This window comes from Glycine max, chromosome 2 (genome assembly GCF_000004515.6).
Source record: "Glycine max cultivar Williams 82 chromosome 2, Glycine_max_v4.0, whole genome shotgun sequence".
NCBI classification, from domain to species: domain Eukaryota; kingdom Viridiplantae; phylum Streptophyta; class Magnoliopsida; order Fabales; family Fabaceae; genus Glycine; species Glycine max.
In genome coordinates this window covers 45,811,833-45,836,110 of record NC_016089.4, presented here as the reverse complement: position 1 = coordinate 45,836,110, position 24,278 = coordinate 45,811,833, and the positions used below count along the sequence as shown (strand labels likewise).

Below are 24,278 nucleotides of genomic sequence, written 5' to 3'. Positions count from 1 at the left end.
TACCTAAAAAAAATTGAGTTTATGTAATACTTATAGGATAGCATTACCTATATATAAGCATTACATATCAGAAATGCTAGACCACTAAAACTACCTAGCACCCACAATATAAATGGCTAAAAGATATTTACATTCTAATAGTGTTTGATGTTTGATACATGAGTAAGTATCTTAAATATAATTACTCTTTTTCCATCGTGTAAAATATGAGTAGCACAAAAGACTAAGTTTTTAGGTCAAGATATGCTTATGTCTTCTTCAAAATGATCATTTTAATAAAATGCAAATAATAAACAAAGGGGCCTAGGCCCAACTAAAAATTCATTCACATTAATTATTCTTACTATTGAATCGAACACCTGCCATGCCATTGTATTACAGAAAGTTAACTCCAAAATACAAATTTATATTCCAAAATAAAATTTTCATGATACAATGGAAAATACAGGATAGAATAGTTCTTTTAGTTTGATGTATTGATCATTTATGTTTTATGTTGAAACAAAGTGGCCCAGGCCCAACTATAAACCAGGAGGGAATTTGCCAATTCGGTGCATTAATTTATTCTATAAATTAAATAGTATGTTATTTAATATTTTATATCTAATATTTTTTTATTAACATTATAATTACTTGATTTTGAATTTAATTAGTTAACTTGTTCCTTTATTTATTATTCAAGAAACCCGATGTGAAGCCCCGTTCAGATCACTGAATCAGAATTGATGTGTCTCCACTCTCAATATGATATCAAAAGCTAAATAAAATGTATGTAAATGAGTTTGAGGTGTGTGAGATATTATCATTTACTGCCAAATAGCTTGTGCGACGTGTCTTTTTGCGTATGAATTCTATTATTCATCTTTTTCAATTGCTATGAGAACAAAATTGTGAGTCAACTATAAATGTATGTGTACGCACGTGCTGTTATGAATTATGTATCCCAAATATTTTTTTTTTTTTAATTTCTCATATGTTTTTAAGGTGCGACAAAGTTACAGTAATAAAACATGAAATGCAAACCATAAATTAATTAATTTACACAAAATTGTTTCAATTTAATATAAAATTTAGATTTGAATCTTAAATATAAATATATAATTATGTTAAATATTTGAAAGAAGGATAGTACTGTTTATAATAATTTTATCTGATAGAAGATATATATTTTTAAGATAAAAAACATGAAATTATTCTATATGATAATTTGTTATTCGATAATGATAATAATATTAAATTATTTTATATTACGAGTGCTTAACATATTTTCTCTACAATTATATATGGTCAAAATTACAAGTTAGTTAATTAATTATCTAATGATTACTTTTATAAAACAAACAAATAATTTGATTAAAGAATGAACTTGGTGAGCACAAGGGGAACTCTATCTCGAAAGTCCCATGCACGTAATCACATGGTTACTTAATTTTTTTTAAAAAAATCCTGTACGTATTTTTAACTATAATTTTACCTAAAAAATACTATAAGGTAATTTGTTTTGATAAATATTTTAGCACAATTTTAGATCGTGCATGAAATAATGATGGTTGATAATACAATTAAGTTATTATAAGGTAATTACATTTGAGTGTTACACTATAAGCGTATTAATTTGGAGTGTGAATATTTAATATTGTTTTAAATTAATTATATTATCAAGGTAATTGCATACTCCTATATTATTTGTATTTAATAAATATAACTATAAATATTTTAAATCGTGGATTTAAATAGTAATGGTTGTTTCGGTCCAAAAATAATAATGGTTAATATACCATAATATTAATTTTGAGTGTTAATTATTTAATATCATTTTAGATCAATTATATTCTCAAGGAGATATTTAATTAGATATCTTATTTCTATAAATTTCCTAGTAACTATAAATATTTAAGTCGTGCATTTAATAACAACGTTTGATAATAACTCATTAATTTAATTTGTAGTCAATTTTGCTTGTTATACTATACTAGTATCAATAAACTTTTTTATTGGCTATGACTATATTGTAAATTTTGAGTGGAAAGTATCTAATACTATCGTTTTAAATAATCATATTGCAAATATTAATTGTAATTGTTATATGTATAATTATTTTTTATGATTAATTATACCCAAAAAAATATGAGGCGCTGCAACAGCAAAATGTCTGGTCCTATTAGTGTTGATGCCAAGGGCAGCCACGTCCCATGTATAGCTCGTTTTTCATCTGTAAGATGCTCACTCGGTTATACTTTGAATCTTGTTTTATAATTCCATAGTACGTAGCATTAAGTTCTGACCATGAACTGGGAAATTTTTGCCTCATTCCTTGATTAAAAAGTTTACTTTCCGTAATATTTCAATTATGTAATTTTTATTCATATATTAGCATATGTTAAGTCAATACACAGATCAAAATTACACAATTAAAATACTGAGGAAGAAATTTGAGAAGAAAAAATAAGTGGTGAAATTCTGAAATTATAAAAAGTGGAGGAACAAAATGGTAAAATTTAATTCCCTTTTTTTGGCTAGCTACGTGCCTACTTAGATAAGTAATCAAGTTTCGAAGGTGCTAGCTGGATTGGGCTGGTCTGCAACTTCGGCCCTTAACATAGATGGGCTAGGCCTCAACGTCTTTTCAAGAACATAAACTTCATTATTTCCGAAAAAAGCCCAAGCATTCTGATTGATTGTTCCCTATAGCCTACAGACATCACCATTGAGCCGCTAAATATTATTCGGTGCTAGTTAACAGAGAAGAGTACCAACAACCTTGCAACAAGTGACAGAGACTAATATTTCTTAACCACATGATTTAAAGTTCAAATTCTAATTTTGTTTATGAAATAAATCATATTGTTAGAAGAAAAAAAACAACACTAATAAACAAAGAAAAAAGATTTTGTTAAATATTGGCTTACGTATTACTTAAAGAAAACAGAATGTTCTTATTATAAATTGTTAAATTAAATTACATTTTCCCAACTTTATTAACTATTTATCCAATTAATTGTTGTTATCAATATTTTTTACTTTTAAATTATTCAAATTTTGCGTAATTATTTTCACTTTAAGCAATATTTACAAATTGCATAGTTTATTAAGAAATTTATTTACCACCATCTACTTATAAACCATAGTATATTGCAAAAAAATTGATGATTTTTGTAATAATAATTTAAAAATTTATATTTGGAATAATTTCAAATACTTTAAAAGTTATATATAAGATTATTTTTAATTGATTAACGGTGTGAAAATCTTTATACCCATGGTTCATAAAAATTAAAGTCACTTTTTAATATATGTATAAAATACCATAAATGATAGAAAAAGAAAAAAAAAAGTTGTAAAAATGTTTAACACCAACCTATTTTTTAAAAAATTAAAATAACAATTATAAAAGTTATAGAAATATTTAACATCAACTAACATACTCTATATATTAATGTAATAAAGAGACAATATTATTTATCAACTACATCATACAATATTGTTAGTTGTCCATGCAAAACACAATTTGGACCAAGTAGCCAATCCCTCGTTGCGTCTATAATCAACATCTACATCATTGACAAGAGCTTTAGAAATCAATTGCTTTAATTAAATAACTAGAAAAAAAATAAAGAAAGAGGGTACAAATAAAAAATTGCTCACAATTGACGAAAGCCAGAAATGTGATTACTTACTCTTTTTTAAGAGATTGGTAGCTGCAAATGATTGAGTTATGTGCACGCCAGTCACTGATAAGGATCAAGTGTGCGCATTTATGATAAACGATAGTATTAACAAAATGAATCGATGAAGAATGTGCGTGGGTGTGGGCCTTCCAGGATATGATTGATGCCATAACATTAGCTAGCTTCATCAAAGTCCGTACACTCACTTAGTATTGTTACCCAAACGGTGAACATGCACAGATGCACTACCTTAATTTGGTTACAATCGTCTACAAATGGATCAAATCTATGTTCATATTACAATTTATTTTCCATTTTTTTACGTTAGCGGTCGCATTTAGCGTGTGAGGAGAATTCATTTAGGCATTCTATTGTCTATGTAACTTAAACCACATCTTTTTTTACGTAGTTCGATTATTTAGTTGTTGCTTAAAAGTGTTTGTAGATACAATCTACAAGCATTTAATATAGATATTATCTTGTGATTAAATATTAGCAAGATTTTGATGTATGTTAGTATTAAATAAATGTTGCTGACTGTCTTGTAACTTAACAAACCCAAAAGGCAAGTGTAAGTTATAATGCTTGTAGATTGTTTGAGCAAAAGTGTTAAAAAATAGATGGACCGGGGACCCATAAGAAACGTGATTGACGGCTAGATATGGGCCATAAATTAAGCAATGCAGAACCCATCCGTCAAAAGCCGGAAGAAGAAAAAATAAAACAAAAACAAAACAAAAGTAAAAGAATCATCACATCACCCATGATATTATCACAGCTACTCCTAATTGCACCTTTGTGACCCTCCACGTGTTGACAACCCATCTCTCCTTGCACGTTACTTTAAATTATTCTGCAGGCTTTGCTTGGTATCTTGGTAGCAAAGACAAGTCCATAATAGTGAATGAATACGCACAAAACTTTGATCAATATATATATATATATATATATCTATATCTTTCTTTCTTTAAAGAGAAGGGGGCTATTTCACCACCAAGAAAACCAAATCAAAGAGCCTTCTGGATGGTTAAGAAATTGGTTCAATCTTTTCTTTTAACAAAAAATAACAATTCTAATAAATAAATAAAAACCTTCTTGAACCCGTATGAGCATGCAAGCAAGGTGCAACTCCAACGCACAAAAAAAAAAAGGACAATTAATAAATTGATTGAAAACGAAAACTAACATATATGATTGAATTAATTAATTGATTGCATAGTAGATAATACTTTAACAACAGGCTTAAATGGCAATAATTGACTTTTAATGGAGACAGGAGTCCGGTGCTTTGTTTTGTTGCTTCATAGGGACAAATGACAAATCTAACACCCCCTATTCGGTTTGATTAAGAAGAGTAACCAAACAAAAGAAACGAATTAATGGTATGCAACAACCGCCACCGACCTCAATTTGTGCCTTGGTTTACTATTACTACTATTTCAAGTAACCACTTCCCAATCCTAATTCCTAGCTAGCTGAGTCCAATAAACCATTGATCTATTTTTTCATCTAAAAGACAAGGACTATAAGAGCTTCAATTAGGCTAAACGGAGTACAACAAAAACAATACTCTGAACTGTCACCAACTCAACGAGTTTCTCTCTTGGATCCCTGAAAAGACAGCTATTCTTATTCTCCGTTGAATATGAGCCACCCATGATGCACCTAAAATGATCTATTATGGTTCCCAATCGATTATTGCAAGTAAAAATAAATAGCCACACTCGTACATTGATTAATCACCCAAAGAATTAAAACCCAATTGAAGGTGAAATGAGTCAATAAACTTAGTAGCCAAGTAAAACAATTAATTTGGGTGTTCATTGTTTGATCTAGCCACACGTGACATAGGCTACATAGAGGTTTGTTTTATTTGATGTGTTGTTTGCTTGCGTAAGTTGCAAAAAACCAAATAAGTGAAGTTGCACCCTACTCTTACCCCCACATGCACACATTGCGCACACAGTCTCAGGAACCCTAATCAAAGAACCAACTCATCTGCCCTGTTAGTATTCTCTGTGACAAACTTTATAGCTGTACTCCACTACGACACCACCAGTCAACCACTAAGATTAATATAAACAAATGTTACGGATTTTTACGTAGGATGAATATCACAATGACCCTTTTGTTCAGCTTCATCGTTGTAATTACATTTAGGTCATTATTCATCAAACGCAACAAACAAAAATAAGAGAGAAAAAAACTGCCGTAGTAGTTGTCCATCACCCTCTCCTTAATATAACTCAGCAATGTAACGCGTAGAATTAAAAATCAGTAGATGGATTTCTCTTTTGTGCTCAACCAAAAAGATGGATTTAAGATTTTATATTGTTATATTATAAAGAAAATAACTTCATCAATCTCTTTACTTTTTTAAAGCACCGTAAAAAAAATTAACTCGTGAGAGTTATTTGTTTACTATTTTTAAATATATTTGCCATTTTCATTTAATATTCTCCATAAAATATTAAAATAGTTATATATATATATATATATATATAAAAGATGTTGTAGCCTGATTTTTAAATTTTTTATCTGAAGTTAACCTATTTATGTGAGATATGCCTTTTTTTAATCTTCTAAACAAAATACGGCCAAACCTCAATACATGTGTAAAAGATTACTTTGTATTAGTGTCTTTAAAGTAATACTATAATTACTCTAAATTAACAACATAGATTAACTTTACTCAACAAAAAAAATATAACATAGACTAAGTAGGGCGAGATTATTCTTACTTAATCAAATATCTGAAGTTTGTAGTCTAATAAAAAAAACTCACACCTAAAAATGTACAAGCTGATGACTTAATCCTTTATATAGTTTTGAGATTTATTTGATAAAATAATCATTTATCGGAGAAGGCTTCTTTATATTCTTAAACAAGCTGCTTCAAAAAACCGATTTTCTTTATTGACGATAAAAAAAAAACTGCTTAAAAAAATATTCTTAAACAAGCAAGCAAAACAACTAACGACTGGTTAACTGCATAATTAATTAAGCTGATGTGTTCTAAATGCTAACGCGCCGTCCATATAGTTAACTACTATCTGTTTCTTTTTTTACAGAAGGCCAGTTCTATATTCTTCAAACTATAAAATAATGTGTATTCTAATGGTTTCCTAATAAATAAATAAATTACAATAGCGACAATAAAGTTCTGATTTAGGAGTTAGGACCTTATGTAAATTGTCTAAACACTGCCTAATACTAAACTGAGTCTAATAGTTCACGCTTCCTGATAATTTATTTATTTATTAGTTGTATTTTTATTTATTGTAATTCATTATAATCGTACACAATCCATACTTATTTAATGTAACAAAGTCCTTATTATTTAAAATAAGGGAACTTGACTGTACTTTTTTTTAAAGATAGGTTTCCCCACCGTAAATTATTTGTTTACATGTTTTATAAATTATTAAATTACTTTTAAAATTTTCATTTCCATGTTAAATTTTCCATACATTTAAATTGTTTATATTCTTAATCATTTATAATAGATCTTTATATGTTAAATTTAAAAAAAAATCTGGATCTTACTTCTCTAAAAGAAATGTTTTTTATTATTTTAAATAATTATGCGCATCTCATTCTTATAAAATTTTATTTGATTATAACTTTATTATTTTACATTAATAAATTATGCACACTTTTATCTATTCTTTTCTTTAATTCTTTTACTTTTCAATTTAAAAAATATCAATACAACTTAACGGTTTATTTAGTACTAAACGTGAGTGCAGGATAATTTGATCAACTTTTAAGGAGCGTAGTGATCTAGAACTACTCTGTCGTAAAACATAAATTCATGAATATTCAGCTTTCTGTGTTTCGTAATGAAAATCAAGATTCCGTTTCCTGTACAAAGCCGGATTAACAGATTCTATTAAGCAACAATAGTGCTTATATAATAATGATATGGAAAAAGCGATAGAGACACCACACATTAAAAAATAAAAAAATGATAAAAACATTCAAACTCAGTAATAATTAATTATTACTAAGTATGGATCTTTTTAACTGTTACGAGTAATAACTTTAAAAAATATTTAAAATCACGCTAAATAACACACTGATAATGCTTTTTAATCTTTTTATTTCATTTTAAAAGAAAACACAAGTTAAAAACATGAATTAATACTTTGATTAATAATAAAACCATTTTTGACCGTATGACAAAATATTTTAAAATAAATAGAGATAAATATATAATCAAGAAATAAATATATTATATCAAAATTTGAAAAGAACAAAGGCAATATTTAATAATGAAAAGTTTGACCAAGTCAAAATCAGAAGAGAAATGCTGGAAATCAGATCACGAGTTTCAAAATGACAGAGCTCTTTAGATAGCTTTTTTGATAAAATATAATATAATAAATAAAAAAAGGCGGGAATGCAGATGGATGGAGACGAGAGAGGGCCCCTAACACTGGATTCAGAGAGGGGCCCATCAAAGGTACCCTCCTATCCCATTTCCACAATCCATCTTCAGCAAGCAATACCTATCAATTCAGTTCAGAATCTCTTTTTCATCTTTTCATTCCTGTTACAAAATAATCAAAATATCTGCCTTCATCCATTTCCCTCTCTTTTACACCTTCCACACATGTCCCACACTATCATTAGCTACTCCTTCCAATGTTTTTAAATATATTCTCTTTTTTTATTGAAACATATCTTTGGTCTAAAACTAATGAATTCAAAAAAATATTATAGATTAAATTATTATTATTTTACACATTGTGTTATGCCAATTTATTAATTTTTAAAAAAGTAACAACAAAGTATTTATGTAAAATTAATCTGAGTCAAATATATTCAATTATTCATGTGCACTAAGAAGTAAGCAGCAGTAAGCAAGCACTAGCGAAGTCATGTGTCAATGACGCATAATTGACATTGCCCTTTGCCCACCTTGGCAAAGCACAAATTCCACAAAAAAATCAACAAAAGCTTAAAATGCAATCTTTCAACAGTAAGAGAATAGAGATATGGAGGATTTTGAGGAATTACACAAGACTTGCATTTACTACATTTAGTATAACTTACTTATTACATACTGTTCTATTACGAGCAAGAGCTTTTTTACAAAGAGTTATGAGCAATCTTCATCGAATAAGCCCTTCACCCTCCTTCTTTTACCAGCTAGACTCTGAACCCTCTTCCAACACAATAAGCCCTTCTTTACCCTTCTTCCATCAACATTAATTTAACATTAGCATGGAAGAAAACGAACCCCACTTATTACAAATTATAAATATATTCTTCATAAAAGTAAAAAAAAAAATAAAAAGCTTCCCCTAAACTACTATCTTTCACTGTTTCTTCAACTAACAGATCCCAAAAGCTGCATCTCTCACAAAAACCGGATGATTTATTGCCACTAAACTACCCAAACACATTCTTGAATCTCATCTTTATATTATAAAAAAAACCAACTTCCCTATCACAATCCTACTAATTTCACTAGCTTTCTTTCTCCACCAAGGTTTAATTGAATCTTGTTTGAACGAACTATTATCGAAGGAGTCAGTACGTCCATTCCTGCGGCAGGCGAAGAGCTTCATAATTTGCTGCCTCTTCTCGCCGCATGCTTAACTTCTGCTGCAGTAGAAGAGCATTCCTCCTCGCCAGCAGAGCATCTACAAGAAACAAAAAAACAACAAAACACAAATTAGTCATAAAATCCGATAAATGACTCTGCTAAACTTCACTCTGAACCAAATTGTTACTCTTCTGTTAAAACCCCACTAACCATAGTCCACGCCAAAAGCACTTGAGAAGCGTGGTTGGCCAGCGGCATTTAGTTCATCAATGTTGAGGTTCAGAGCATGAATAACCTTAGCTGGGACCAAAACAGGTGCGGCACAGCCTGTAACAACAGAACAAAACACAAAAATACGGTCAAGTAACCACCAAAGAAGCAGAAACAAATGCTTAAACCAAGGAGAGAAAAAGAAAAACAGATTCAATGATTTTATATTACATGTTTTCTTGCGAGAATCCGGAGGGGCCCCATATTGACGAGGCAAGAAAACCCCTGTTCCAGCGCAACCCCTTTTGGTAGCACCGGATCCAGCTTGTAACCCGGGTCGTGACCCGGATCCGAAATGAGGCACGTGTTGGGTATTCTGGTTCTTCACTTGAAGAGGGTGCCATGCAGGACGAGGCAAAGCGCGCGTGCATTTCACAGCTTCATAGTCGTACCCAAACTCACGCAAATCACGAACCCTGTTCTGAACCTGTGGCTGGTGGTGCTGCTGAGATACCCAACCAGCCTTCTCTTGCCTGCCCCAAACCGAACCACACTGCTGCTTCAGCATCTGCTCTGGTCTCACTTGCTGGTATCGAACCTATACAAAAAAGAAAAACAACCCATTTTAACATGCAAGTTCTCTCACGCATTTTCTCAAACACGTTGAACGCGATTATAACTTATTTAAGTAACTCACCTGAGAAACACCCTGGTTTGGAAAAAATACATTCTCCGCCGCAACAGGTGGAGGAAAACCACCCAGCACTCCACGGTTCTGGAAATCAAACTTCGAAGAAACTAAATCGTTCATCTTCAACCTCGCAACTTCCCCTGCAGCTGCGTACAGAACATCCCAAGCGTCGTTTGTGGATTTAAACGGCGTCGTCGTCGGCGACGGAACGCGAGAAGACCCGTTGGGGCTTCCGTCGCCGGAGCCGCCACTCCGACCCGACCAGCTTCCGATCCCACTCAGTATAGACTGAGGTGACCCGGCCAAACCACGAGCCATCATCTTCTGACTCTGCAAACAAAAAAAAAAAAAACCGATACAAAGTTAGCTTCCCCGAAAAGAAAAGTGAAAGAAAGGAAGAAAACGGTGGGTATTGGTTATCATTACCTCAGCTTGGCCACTGTTGCCGATGGGAACAGTGAAGTGTTGTTCCTTCCTTGTTTCATTGAGCGAGGTGTGACTCAGCCGGCGAGTCAAGCCGGCGAAGAAGTCCTCATCGTCGCTACTCTCAGTCCCGGTCGAACCGGAATCAACCGGTTCTGTCCCGACCGAGTCAAACTCGTAGGGAAACTCAGATGGGAACCCAAACGCGGCGTCGAACTCGGCGCCATCCATGGCTCAGTGAGTGAACAAAAGATTCTAACTTTGAAGTTGAGAGAAAAACAGAAAAGGAAAGGTCCGGTATGAAGCCGTTACGAGTTACGAGGGTAATGAAGTGGGGAACGAGGAAGTTGAAGTTGCTGGTTGAGGAAGATTTAATAATGAAGCCCAGCTGTTTGTGCAGGGAATGGGACCCAGGCAAGGGAGAGAAAAAAGGAAGAGAGAAGTAAAAGGCGAATTGGAGGATAATAGAATGTAAGAAGACAAGTTGCTTTTATTAAGGTTTCAGGGTCCCTTTGAGACAGTTCAAAATCAAAATATTGGTATGAAGAAGAAGATGAAAGAGAAAGTGAGAAAATGGGGGAATTTGTTTGTCCTTGCATGCAACCCACCTGCCATTTGTCCACTCTATCACTACTAATCTTTCAAATTAATTAAGCGGCTCAGCCACATTTACATATGATTGCAAATGTTTTAAGATATCGGACTCCATTTTTTACTGCTTCTAGCCTTCTACTTCCTTTCGCAAGCTTTGCTATGTTTTCAAATCAATTTTTCAAAATTTTGGACTGTTCACTATTGATGGACTTCCTGTTCACTCACCTAATTCTACTCGACTCCATTTTTTTTTTTTGTCCCTACTTGCTTTTGGTAATTTTTGGACTTTGCCCAAGATTCACTTCAAAATTTAAATCCATAAGCTTCTGAGTTCTGACTTGTTTTTTTTTTTTATTTTATTGGTGGTGACTAGATCTGCCGTTGATGCTGACCTTGAGATGAAGGTTTTTTATGTAAATTTGGAAGACGGTGGGGTCGTTTGTGTAATGTTCATGGACAGTTTTTTTTTTTCAAATTAAGTGAAGAGGGATTTTTTTGTTTGCTTGGAAAATGCATCGGATGTGTGCTCGTACTAGATACTTGATAGTTACTATGAGCGAATAGACAAAATAAGTCCCGAGGATAATTTATTTTTCAAATTTGACTTAATTACTTAATAGTTAATACAGTATAGTAAAATATTATTTTTAAGTTTTAATGAATGTATTTAAAAATTTAACTTAATTTAAATACTACTTCAATAAGATTATTCCTTATCAACCTTTACTAGCTTATAGACATGGACGACACACGACAATTCAACCAACTATATTAATATAAAAGTTTTTTTCTTGTGATTTTACAAATTATACCATTTTCAAATTAGTCGTTGAGTTTAATCAATTACTATTGTTTTAGTCTCCAAATAGTATAATTTGATATCATTTTGGTTCCATAAAATATTTTTAAATTTTCATTTAAGTATCAAATTACTAGTAAAATATTAGCATGGACATTATCTTATCTCATACTCACATTCCATATCCCTTATATTTTTCATCTTTTTGTTGCATATTTTTTAGTTCATCTTGACTTTGACCTACACCATTTGCATGCCAAATCCACCATTTAAATTTTAAAAACAAGTTGAGACAAATCTAAATAATAAGATATACTCCTGTATTTCACAAAGGCATAAAAATAAATATCAAAATAGATTATTCACACGTTAATAGAATTAAAGTTAATAGATTAATTTGGGTAGAAGACTTTGTTTGATTTAATGTGTGCATGTGATGCATGGCTAAGGTGAGTGTTTAGTGATGGTTATTAGATTGGTGGTGTTAAAGGACGGTTGTATTGAACATTGGCATCTTAAAAATATAGTTTGAAGTCTAGTTCTATGTTCTTACAAAGACATATCTTATGGCTTGCATTTAACTTTACGTGTTTTCAAATTTAAAATGATGGACTTGATGTATAAATGGTGGAGGCCAAAAATGATGCAAGATGAAGATCAAAAGGATGAGGAATAAGGAATCAAAGGGAGAAAAAAATGATGAAGTTTATATGTGGATTTAATTGGAAATTTGAGGGTACTTTTAACGAGAGTGAGTGTTGAGTTTAGAAATCAAAATGACAAGAAGTGGTTTTAAGGAAGTATATTAAAAATGATATTTTTAACACATAACAAGTTTTGGAAAAATTTAAAAAATGACAGCTTTCAATTTAGTTTAAACGATGGAATTGCCATTTGTTATTTACATGTATATCGTTCTTGTCACGTTGACAAATGAACATCACGTAGGTATGAACATTAATTTCCACATGTCCTATTTAAAAATAAGACTAACTTGAGCTATGGATTACACTTTTAAAAACTATTTTTAAATTTTAATGCTTTCAAGGACACAAATGACCGTGCTCCACTCTTCAAGATATCAATTTGAGATATCACTCTTTTTTGTACTTTTATAAATCCATATGGATATAACAAAAGATTGGAGCTTTATTGGTTTTTTTTTAATGAAATCTAGAGATGTGCTAAGGTTATTTGAAGGGAGCAATTCTAACTAGCCAAAACATCACACTCCACTATTTAAAAGGAATCACATTATAAGTCTGAAAAACTTTATAACAAGCATGAAATCATACTCAACCTAAGGCATCGTCCAACCTCTCACAACGACGATTTCAATAACTATCATAATCACCACAAGCTCAGCATCAAGAGCAAAAGAATTCCCCAAGTTAAAAGAGAAGCCACTTAAAAAAATTATCTCAATAATTTCTAAAAATGTCTCTACAATGAGCTGGTTCATGAGCATCCTTAGCTCCTAACATCTAATAGATAAATCAAGAGAATTTTATTTAAACAAATTAATAATTCGAGATTATTATCTATAACTATGTGTAAAGAAGATGTGAGGTTTGTCAAAAAAATTAGCTGCTAATTTTTCTTCTTACTGCAACCCTAACTACAACTATAATATAATATCTTATATTTTTTTTCATTAACATTAACATAAACTATTCCTAATTTCTTTCGAAGTTATGTAAATGAAGGAAAGATAAAATAATATTAAAAAAGCTACAAATGTAAAATTTCATTAAAGCTAAGCACACCCACACTGTCACATCACATATGACAAAAAAAAAAAAAAAACGAATTTAGCTTTCAAACAAACCCAAGTAGATTGACACCGAAACTCTTCCTTCTCTTCAAAGGCACGATTCATTAACTGAATGGGCCAAAAGAGACTACTCTATATTACGGTCCTTAGCGAAAGCAGCTATTATATTTTGATGGTGTTTGATAAGATCACAAGAATTAAGAAGAATAAAAATATATATTTCTGTTTTATATTTCATATATTTTAGAATTAAAACAAATACAAAAATAAAATAAAATCAGGATAAACAAAACAGAACAATCTATATTGTTCTGATTTGTTCACACGAGTATTGTATCTATGTATTTACTTTTTTCCAATACATTTTACAATATTAAACAGGCGAATACTATTTTTGTTAAGAAAAATAGACTAATAGCAACGGTTGGTACGTTGTTAAGTAGGGATAGGGATTTCTTAAATATCTTTAGAACTAATTTTAAAAAAACTTATATATTTGCATTTTTGACATCATAACTATACATTATTTGTGCTTATTACTAGCATTCCTTTTATTGCTTTCTGCTGTCACACTGCCAAAGAGGCCCCAAAGACACAGTGACATGGTCAAAAACTCAGAAAATATCCCTATCCTGTTGTTTGTTACTACTTCTCTGACATGCAACGCTCGATCAATAATAAGTCGATAACATAAAGGTACCATACTACTTCGGTGTAACAGCATTATACCGTTAAACTAATATATGATACAACAATTAATTATAAGTTATTATAGTTTAAATTTAAATTTAAGTTATAAATTTTTAAAAAAATCAAGTTATAAATAATTTAATAGATAATTTTAAATTTGATATTCCTTTATATTATATATATATATATATATATATATATATATATATATATATATTTGTATACTCATAATTTGAAATGAATAAAATTTTAATTATTTTCACTTTTTAATATGATATTATAGAGCCAACAGGTTAATTTATATTGATCCTTTTTTTTCTTGATGGTCATCTATCATTTGCTTTTAATCTATCCACTAAATATAATTTCTACCAATTATCAAATGACTATCTCCTTGAAGAAATTTTTTGAAGGTTATATAATGAAATTATATCATGTCTTCCATTCGAAATTATTTATGGTGATTAAGCCTTTTTTTTATGTCATTTTATGCAATTAAATCATTTTGTTTTTGTCTTTTAGGTGATTAAGTCATTTTTTTGTTTTTATCTTATAGGTGATTAAGTTGTCTTTTATTTCTGTCTTTTTAGGTAGTTAAATTTTTTTCTTGTTTATGTCTTTTTAGGTAATTCAGCCTTGTGTCATGACTTTTACTTAATGATTAAGTTTTCATTTATTGGTTTTGATAGACTTGCATATTGTCTCTTTAAAGATGTACATTTTCATGCAAAAAAATTATGAAAAACAAGATTGACCTTGTCTTCACCACCACCATCTTGCAAGAAAGTGTTAGATTATTGATATGATAAAACAATTAGATATAAATTGTTATAATTTAAATTCAAGTTATAGATAATTTTAAATTTATTATTTCTTTATACTCTATATATCTCTTGTATACTCATAGTTAGATATAAATAAAATTTTAATTATTCAATTCTTTTAATATAAACATGCTCAGCTCCTGATTCGTGAACATGGCTAGCGAATACACGAATAATGTTTTTAGTTTAGATTCATGATAAAAAAATAATTATAAATTATATTTTTAGGGTGAAAACTAAAATAATAATTAATTACTGTTATTATTTTATGATATTATCATGATTTTGGGAAGTATAATTGATGTTTGGTGTTATCTGAATCCACTAGAATAATGGTGTCTGGAATAATAGGTCATGTTTATGTTTTTGCTCCACACTGTTTTTTCGGTTTATGGGCGAAACGTGCTTGCTTGGTTCTCTAATTAAAATTCTCTGTCTTCCAAAATATAAGGGTTTGCTGGAATAACATTTAAACAAGTATTTTTATAAATTTTAATGTACGAAACATATTGTACTTGTTCAGGACCAAGGTGTATTGAAGCAATTTTTTTTCTTTAGTAGCCCTGCTTAGTACCTCTTTGTCAATTCCTGTTTTGTTTCTCCTACTCCAATTTTTGTAATTTACTCGGCAAGAACACTCCGACACTAAAATTAGGAGTATACTCTGTATGATAATTAAAATGAAACCTAACATTCATGCACTGAGAATCTATTTTTTTATATATACAAATATTTATGAATCATAGGATTTATAGACCTTATATTTTGACAGGGACAGATCTGTTTGTTGCACATTGGAGGTAATTGTCTCCACAAATTTTTAATATAATTATAAATTATTTCTATAGTTTGAAATATAATGCAAACAAACAAATTTATAATGAGTATTGTCCACAACAAATTTATGTATATGAATATTGTCCCAATAACATAAAATTTATGGATTTGTCACTGGGTTTTGATTAAAGAAAATTATAATTTGATATTATCTGATAATAACATATTAACATAAGATGATTAGATTAGGATAATACTAAAGGTCCTTCCTAATCGAAGCTGAGATATACTCGGCCGAGGTACCTTCTGTTGTTTAGGGTAGGAATACTTGGTTATATATGTCTACCATCTACTTATATTTTTCCGCTCTTCCACTTCAAATCTAAAATCTAAAATATATTAAATAATAACAGAAATTATCTATTTAAACTTAAAGTGATCGAAAGAAGTCACGGATCGCTTCGTCCTCCTTTACAAACAAAGGCATTTCTTTAGTCTTCACCCTAAGTTTTTGTGCCCATGCTTGATCCAAAATTAACACGTTTGGATGAAAAAGTAATTAACTTTTACAGGCAGTTCTATTTTACGCACACTAAGTTAGACATAAGATTATATACTACATAGCATGATTTAAGAGAAAAAAAAAATTGAGTGTCCTTAGACACTTAGACTTCCCATTTGATTAGAAAACATCTGGCAATAATTAATTGGATTTATACACAAATTTGTAGTAATAAGTTACATATAGCTTTGAGGACATCTTTTCAGGAATGAAGTTTTGTTAATTTGTGAGAAGCATACACATTTATTTGCGATTGTTATAAAGAAGATATTTCTCTCTATAATCGAGTTCCTTGAAGGAAAGAGTATGCAATCCTTAAATCAATTATAACCCTTCAAGGAGCTCAACTGTATCATGTTGGTATAGTTAAAAATTTCCCATCATAAGTTATCTTAAAAATAATATATTATTTAAAGATTTTGTAATGCATCAAAATATTATTTTTTTACCAAAACTACACGTGCTTAAATAAATCATTTTATACCTTTATTGACAATATCTGTTATTTTGTTCAATAAAACATTAGACAAACAAAATAGAAAGTAATCAGTATTTTTTAATTTTTAAAATATAAATATTTTAAATTTAAAAGAAAATTACAAATTTCCAATTTCTTACTGTTTATAAATAGGTACCGCATATTTTTATTTTATCCGAGTTAGTTGTTAAATAGCTGTTATTGTTATAAACCTTTTCTTCACTTCTAATAAGAGTTTACAATTTAATTAACATGAGCTTAAAATCTTTAAATTTTTCATAAAATCAAATGCATTTAGACATTATACAAATTTAAGATAAAATTGGCCAACTTGTTCCAACCTGCTGATGAGTCATCGAACTAGGTGAAGCAATAAAAAACATAACCCATAAGAAATTCACATTGGACTTATTGACCTGTTGAGTTGGACTCGATGACTCATTTTAGTATCATTAGTATGTTTTGCTCTCCCTAATTTCTTTTTAAATTCGGTTTAAATATTTCAGAAGTTTTTGTCCTATTTTTTATTCTAGTTTGCTAAATACTTTGTATTGGATCTTTAAAATGCATTTTATGATGGTTTACAACTATCATTAAAATTAAAATCGAATTTCAAAAATTAGAACAAAAATATACTTTAGTTTTTTCCTTTTTTTTTTAAAGAAATAAAATAACTAAAAAAACAATTTATTGAATAGAAAAGAAAGCTCGCGTACCCGTGCATTTATTGCAGCTAATTTCTGAGTATTCACAGGAATCCCGTGAATCAAGCACTGGCTGACGTGGACCAGTCGTACGTGGGCATCGATGCATCGTCGTCGGATTTCAAGGCTATTATTCAATTTCATTTATACCATTTCCCGCCAAAGCCAAGCAACAGTAACCTTTCTCAAACTAAGTATTCAGCATTTGTTATTAATAAAAAGGCAAAAACACCAAAAGGGACACTTTTACAAATTATTTATTAAAAAGGGGTTCTTTTGCAATTATTTCCTAGAGGGGTCTGTTTTTTTATTGCAAAGCGCCCCCCACCCAGACGCTTCCACTGTGCACGTGACACGTGTCACAGGGAGGTAGCGCCTCTGACGCAGGCGCCTTTGGTAGTGCCCAGGGGTCAGGCACTACTGGTGGCGCCCCTGCTGCAGGCGCTACGGCTAGCGCAGGGCAGCCAGGCGCCTGCCCCCCCCCCAGCCTCTTCTTCTCACACCCCCCAGTCTCTTCCCGCATCCCCACCCCAAAATTTTATATTTTTTATATTGTTTATCTAAAATTTAAATTTTCTTTCATCTTTCTTATTAGTATTATTTGTTATTTTTTTTATATTCCCACACCCTCCATCCCAAAATTTCAATAAGATTATTTTTTATACACTCTAAATTGTATATTTTTTAATTTGTTTATCAAAAATTTAATTTTTTTTCATTTTTATTATTAGTATTATTTGTTATTTTTTTATGTTTTATTATTCTCTCTTTTTGAAGTATATATAAGTACATTTTCAATAAAATACATTTTCACCTAAAATACATTTTGAAATCCTAAAATGTTTTAAAATGCTTTTTGATTTGGTCAATTCTTTTTTTATTTGGCCATTAAATTACGTTAGAGATCATTTTTATTTATTTGTCGTTTCAATCTTATTGTGCAATGCTTTTAAAATAAATAAAAATAAATAACCATAATGTTAATGACACATAAATCAAAAGTGATCTCTAACGTAATTTAATGGCCAAATCAAAAAGAATTGACCCAATCAAAAAGCATTTTAAAACATTTTAGGATTTCAAAATGTATTTTATTGAAAATGTACTTATATATACTTCAAAAAGAGAGAATAATAAAACATAAAAAAATAACAAATAATACTAATAATAAAAATTAAAAAAATTTAAATTTTTGATAAACAAATTAAAAAATATACAATTTAGAGTGTATAAAAAATAATCTTATTGAAATTTTGGGGTGGGGGTGTGGAATATAAAAAAATAACAAATAATACTAATAAGAAAGATGAAACAAAATTTAAATTTTTGATAAACAATATAAAAAATATAAAATTTTGGGGTGGGGGGGTGTGGGAAGAGACTGAGGGGTGTGAGAAGAAGATGAGGGGGGGGCAAGCGCCTGGCTGCCCTGCTCTAGCCGTAGCGCCTGCAGCAGGGGCGCCACCAGTAGTGCCTGACCCCTGGGCACTACCAAAGGCGCCTGCGTCAGGGGCGCTACCTACCTGTGCCACGTGTCACGTGCACAGTGGAGGCGCCTGGGTGGGGGGCGCTTTACAATAAAAAAACAGACCCCCCCTCCAGAAATAATTGTAAAAGAGCCCCTTTTTGATAAATAATTTGTAAAAGTGCCCCTTTTTGGTGTTTTTACCTTAATAAAAATAAAATATGTGGAGTTTTTCTTTTTTTTGAGATAAAATATGTGGAGTTATAAACTCATAATTCAAAATTATCTGTTTGCATCAATAAATCAATAGGTTGACACGTGACATTGCACAAATTATAGAGGTAAAAAATAAAAAGAAATAGTTATCATGTTAATATTGATTATTGATGATAGTGTGAAAATACATCATTTTTTAAAAAGACTTTAATTCTCTCAAAATTAGAACTTATTTGATCATTTTTAATTAATATGCTAGAATGCACTGTAAGATTTTAGTGTTTTTTTATGTTGTTCTTAATAGTTTAGAGTCATTTTAGATTATTTTTGTTATTTTTTCTAAAGGCAAATAATAATTTATTAATGAAGTTCAAAGAGTACAAGGTGTGATCAATCCGCCAAATTACAGTGCATATGCTGTCTTGCACTCTTCATGCATAAAAACTCTCATTATCTATCTCTTATTTGATTATTTTTCTTTTTATTGTGATACCTAAATTTCATCTTTTTTGTTTAAAGAAGTAAAAATATAAATTTTGAAACCTGTTATACGCATATACAAATTTGAAGCTTAACACACGTTGCGGACGTAATTTCTCATGTATAGTGTAAAATTAGCTGTTCATGTTTGAGTGTCCGTTTGCAAGTTTCAAAACTACGTTTCTGATCCGATCCGATCTGGAGTGTTATTTTTGTGTTGGTATATTAGATTAGTCTTAAAATGCATATCGCATGTTGGATAACAACTCGTACATACTCTATAACTTTAAAGTTATTTTTACGAATAAAAAAATTACTTTTGAATTATTTAAGTGAATTAATAGCACCTAAATTTTTACATTTATTGTATTTTCAAAAACACAAGAGAATATTTTCTTCTCACACGTGTCTCTTGTGTTTGGTTTTGCATTACTACCACGTAACGTGGATCTTGGAAGCTAATACATATAGCGTGTGTTTGGAAACAACTTTTAGCTTGACGCGATGTGAATATTTTAAAACAATTATTCTTAGCTTCTCCATCAATACAAGATTTTGACATGAAAAATAAGAGAATACGTGCGTCTAAAATATATTCCCAAACACACATATAGCTTCTTGTTGGGCGTGGGCGTCAAACAAGGAAATTCACTAATGCACCTAGACTTTCAAACATGCACATCATATCTTATGTCGGGATAGTCATGTTCAATCATTAAAGGAGAAATACGTGTTTTTAATTGTACCACTAAGAACATTTGGGACACGATTGTTTATTGCTCAAAAATAAGATGCACTATTTAAGAAAATTTGCCATTCAAACATCTGACCTTGTGATGTTTTTCATGCAATTAATGCTAATTATTTTTTATGAATAAAAAGGTACTTTCCAAATTAAGAAGGAAAATTAAGTAAAGTATAACCTTAGCATTTACTTAAAAAAACTTAACATTAGAGTCAACTTTTATATGGAGTTTTTAAATTTATGTGATATTGAGGAATCCACAAGTTTAACATTAACCATCTATTTAAGCAATTACACAAAAGTTAAACCGATTATTCAATTGCACAACTAATCTTATAATTTATTAAGACTAATTATTCATCGGATCAATTTAATTGATGAATCATTCATTGGATAGAGTTTTTTCTTATAATAATTTTGTTCAATTTAAATAAGATTATATCAAAAGAAATATATATATATATATATATATATATATATATATATATATATATATATATATAAATCATACTAAAACCAAGAATAATATTTACATTTTCTGTTCACTTGACCTGAAATTTTGAGGAAATATAAGATAATAATGTCAATCCAATTACCCTATTAGTTTTTGTTTCTGAAAAATTGAGATGAGTTAAATCTAAGAAACTCGTTAGGATTAGTCCAACCATTAAGAGGCTAAAAATACTTATAGATATATTTATAAATTATACATTTAACGAAATATTCACATCCAAAGTAAAATTAAACTTTTGCATTAGATTAATAAATATAATGTAACGACAATAATATTAATTAGTATAATAGAAATGTTATTCTAAATAGTACTTGATGATATCTTAATTAATTATCATGTCATAAATTAATTTTTTTTGGATGAATCTTAGTTTTTTAGCAGCAATTACGTGAATCATAATGAAGTCAGAGATGAAATTTTTAGATACTAAAATTTATTTAAAAAGTTAATCTCTCTCAACATATATTTTGTTGATACTCACATACTAGTGACCAAATGCATGAGCCCATGCTTATCCAAATTATTTACTTATGTATCAATATTTTATCAAATCAATTGAAACTTGGTACCAATTGGAATGCAAGTCAACTCTTGTTTTAGGTTAGCTCAATTACACAATCAATCTGATAATTTACAGGTTAGTTCAATTACACAACTAATCTGATAATTTACTAAGACCAATTTAACATTGATTAAACTAATTTGTGAGCAAATTACGTATTCTTTTAACATAAAAAATCATATTATTCTTATTGTTTATCATTTCTTCTTTTTGAGCACTGTTCATCTACTTGTGAATTTGAAGTAATTGAGTTAAACAAAAATCAGTTGAAGGGTATTAAACAATTGATATTTTTTTGGCTGAGAATTGGCGCGAAACTTGATTTGGATTGATTGCCTAAAAAGCAGAGAGTGGTGCACTGGTCTCAGGTTATCAGCGATTGCTTCACTTTCGCTTTCACTATCAAAAATATCTGCTGCTGCTTCATAAAAGGCTGACGATACTAGAGGACACTAACACGCGTTGCATTTTTCTGTATCTGTATTCTACGTTAGCTTTTCGTTATCAGTACAGTAAATACTGTAAATTGAGGGAGGATTAGTAACATAATTTTCAATATACATTTTATTTATTTACTAAGATTTATTAAAAAAAATAACAAATATAGAAAAATCATTAATATTTTTTGAATGCTAAATTGAACATTGAATAAGATAGAGATATATATGTAATTGATAATAACGTTTCATTTTATTTAAGAAGTACCAATGATATATAAATCCTATTTCATTAATTCTATTATTGGCAAATGTCCTTTGGAGAAATTTTGTTTCTTTCTATTCGTTCCTTTCATCTTTATTTTGTCAATGCTAATTTAGACATATAATAAGCAATATGTGTTCTACAAAAAACTGATGGGTCAAGTTCTTCACTCCTTCCCATCAAATTAATAACGTGCTAGCAGATCGACCCACATGATCTTTTACCATCCCCGTTACTACTACTCATGAGTGAGATATCATGACAAGTACAGATTAACCACAATGATATTGAGTCAACCTCAATCTTTTTCCTTAATTTCCTGCCTATATTACACTGTTTCCCCGAATACCTCTTGCTCTAAGCTGGCACTTGAAATTTTTCAACAGAGTAGGGTCCAACCTTCACATGTCATACACCTGACATGCACAACCCATTCTATCCCCAACCAAATATATTAAATAACTTTGCTTCCATTTTAATATAAATAAAAGGTGTAAATTTACAACATTCTCTGTTGAAAATATGTATAGCATAAACAAGCCATTTTTAATTATTACTTGCTAAATTTATAGCTAGTTTTTTTCTTTTTAACTTGTTCACAGGAGAATATGGTTAAGAAAATTTCACATCACATATATAGATTAATTAAGTATAACGACATTTTTTTTTTTTTTGTATAGAACAAGGTGTTTGATTCTCAATACTGTATGGATGGCCTTTGACGCTGACATAAATTCAAAATAGGTTAAGTTGTTCATTAATGTTGGTATTACTTTTCCCCTTTTGATCAGATGCATGGGATGTGATTCCTTTGGGACTAGTCATTAGAGTATAGTATCCTATCCAACAAGAGGCTCACGTGACTAGCAAAATGATCACGTGATCCATAGACCAAAATTAAACTCTAAAGTCAAAGGTCAAACTTATGGTAAAAGTGCACATGTTTAGTCGTTGAATACTTTGTGCATAAAATTTAATTTCTTGATTATGCTGTACTTAAACAAACAATTAATCAAACAGATAACATGATTTATCTATTCACTATTTAATCACATCTCCATCCAAATTAAGCTAGGGGAGAAGGATATAGTACTATTTTTCCCGTCGTTATCATGTGTGCCAAGATTAAGAATACGACACATACATTCATCGATGCACCTAATAATATATGCTTTGAAATTGGCTTTTTTGGTGGACGTACACCTCCAGCTTCATACAATCCGGCCAAACATATTAGAGTTTAGAGCATAATGCTGGACTAGGAAAAAAACAGTACAAAGTTACAGGCAAACAAACAATCACACAGAGAAGCAGTTATGACTTAATAATATCAACGATTTGGATCTTCTGAATTATTATTACTATTCTTCTTTTTTCATTCAATTTGGACCACTACTACATTAGGGCGCACAATATTTATTAGCTTATTCGATGTTAATACAAACAGATAGGTAAACAATCTCCAGCAGAAGGACAATGATTCGTATTACGATGATAAGTGGTGTCATTGGTTCAACCTTTATGTAACATGGGTTACCGTGCAGTTTCACTTTATTACTTATTTTATGAAAATTTCGTCTTTATGAGCCAATGGTGCATATGCCACCACTTTAACGAGCCAGTACTCTGGTTATATCTAATTTGTATTCTCTATTGTGCTTATATCTAACCAGAAGAATGACAAGGTGTTAATTGATTAATGGGCTAGTTATGGACTACGGTGAAAGTTTATTTTTAACGCATACAAATGTGAAGTTTATGTATCTCTTCAAGTTGAACGGCTTTCAGTTTCATCACATAGCAATGTCAAGAAATAAACGCACCAAATCTGATAACATGTCACGAC

The 24,278-nt window shown here is 30.2% G+C and overlaps 1 protein-coding gene across 1 annotated transcript; it reads right to left on the bottom strand.

Moving 5' to 3' along the window:
• Window positions 1-8,676: 8,676 nt before the first annotated feature.
• Window positions 8,677-11,206, bottom strand: LOC100816574 (uncharacterized). Its single transcript, XM_003518352.5, has 5 exons — window positions 10,550-11,206; window positions 10,130-10,453; window positions 9,664-10,030; window positions 9,433-9,549; window positions 8,677-9,319 (listed from the first exon to the last, which is right to left on the bottom strand). Exons 1-5 carry the CDS (start codon window positions 10,775-10,777, stop codon window positions 9,207-9,209), a joined length of 1,149 nt encoding a protein of 382 aa, XP_003518400.1. The 5' UTR covers window positions 10,778-11,206; the 3' UTR covers window positions 8,677-9,206.
• Window positions 11,207-24,278: the final 13,072 nt, after the last annotated feature.

What these genes read in the sequence shown, in the direction of transcription:
- LOC100816574 (XM_003518352.5), bottom strand. Translation starts at nt 10,777, where the DNA reads ATGGATGGCGCCGAGTTCGACGCCGCGTTTGGGTTCCCATCTGAGTTT. An exon ending in GCAACAGTGGCCAAGCTGAG is followed by an intron (nt 10,454 to 10,549) that starts GTAATGATAACC and finishes TTTTGTTTGCAG; the next exon opens with AGTCAGAAGATGATGGCTCG. An exon ending in GGATTCTCGCAAGAAAACAT is followed by an intron (nt 9,550 to 9,663) that starts GTAATATAAAAT and finishes CTGTTGTTACAG; the next exon opens with GCTGTGCCGCACCTGTTTTG.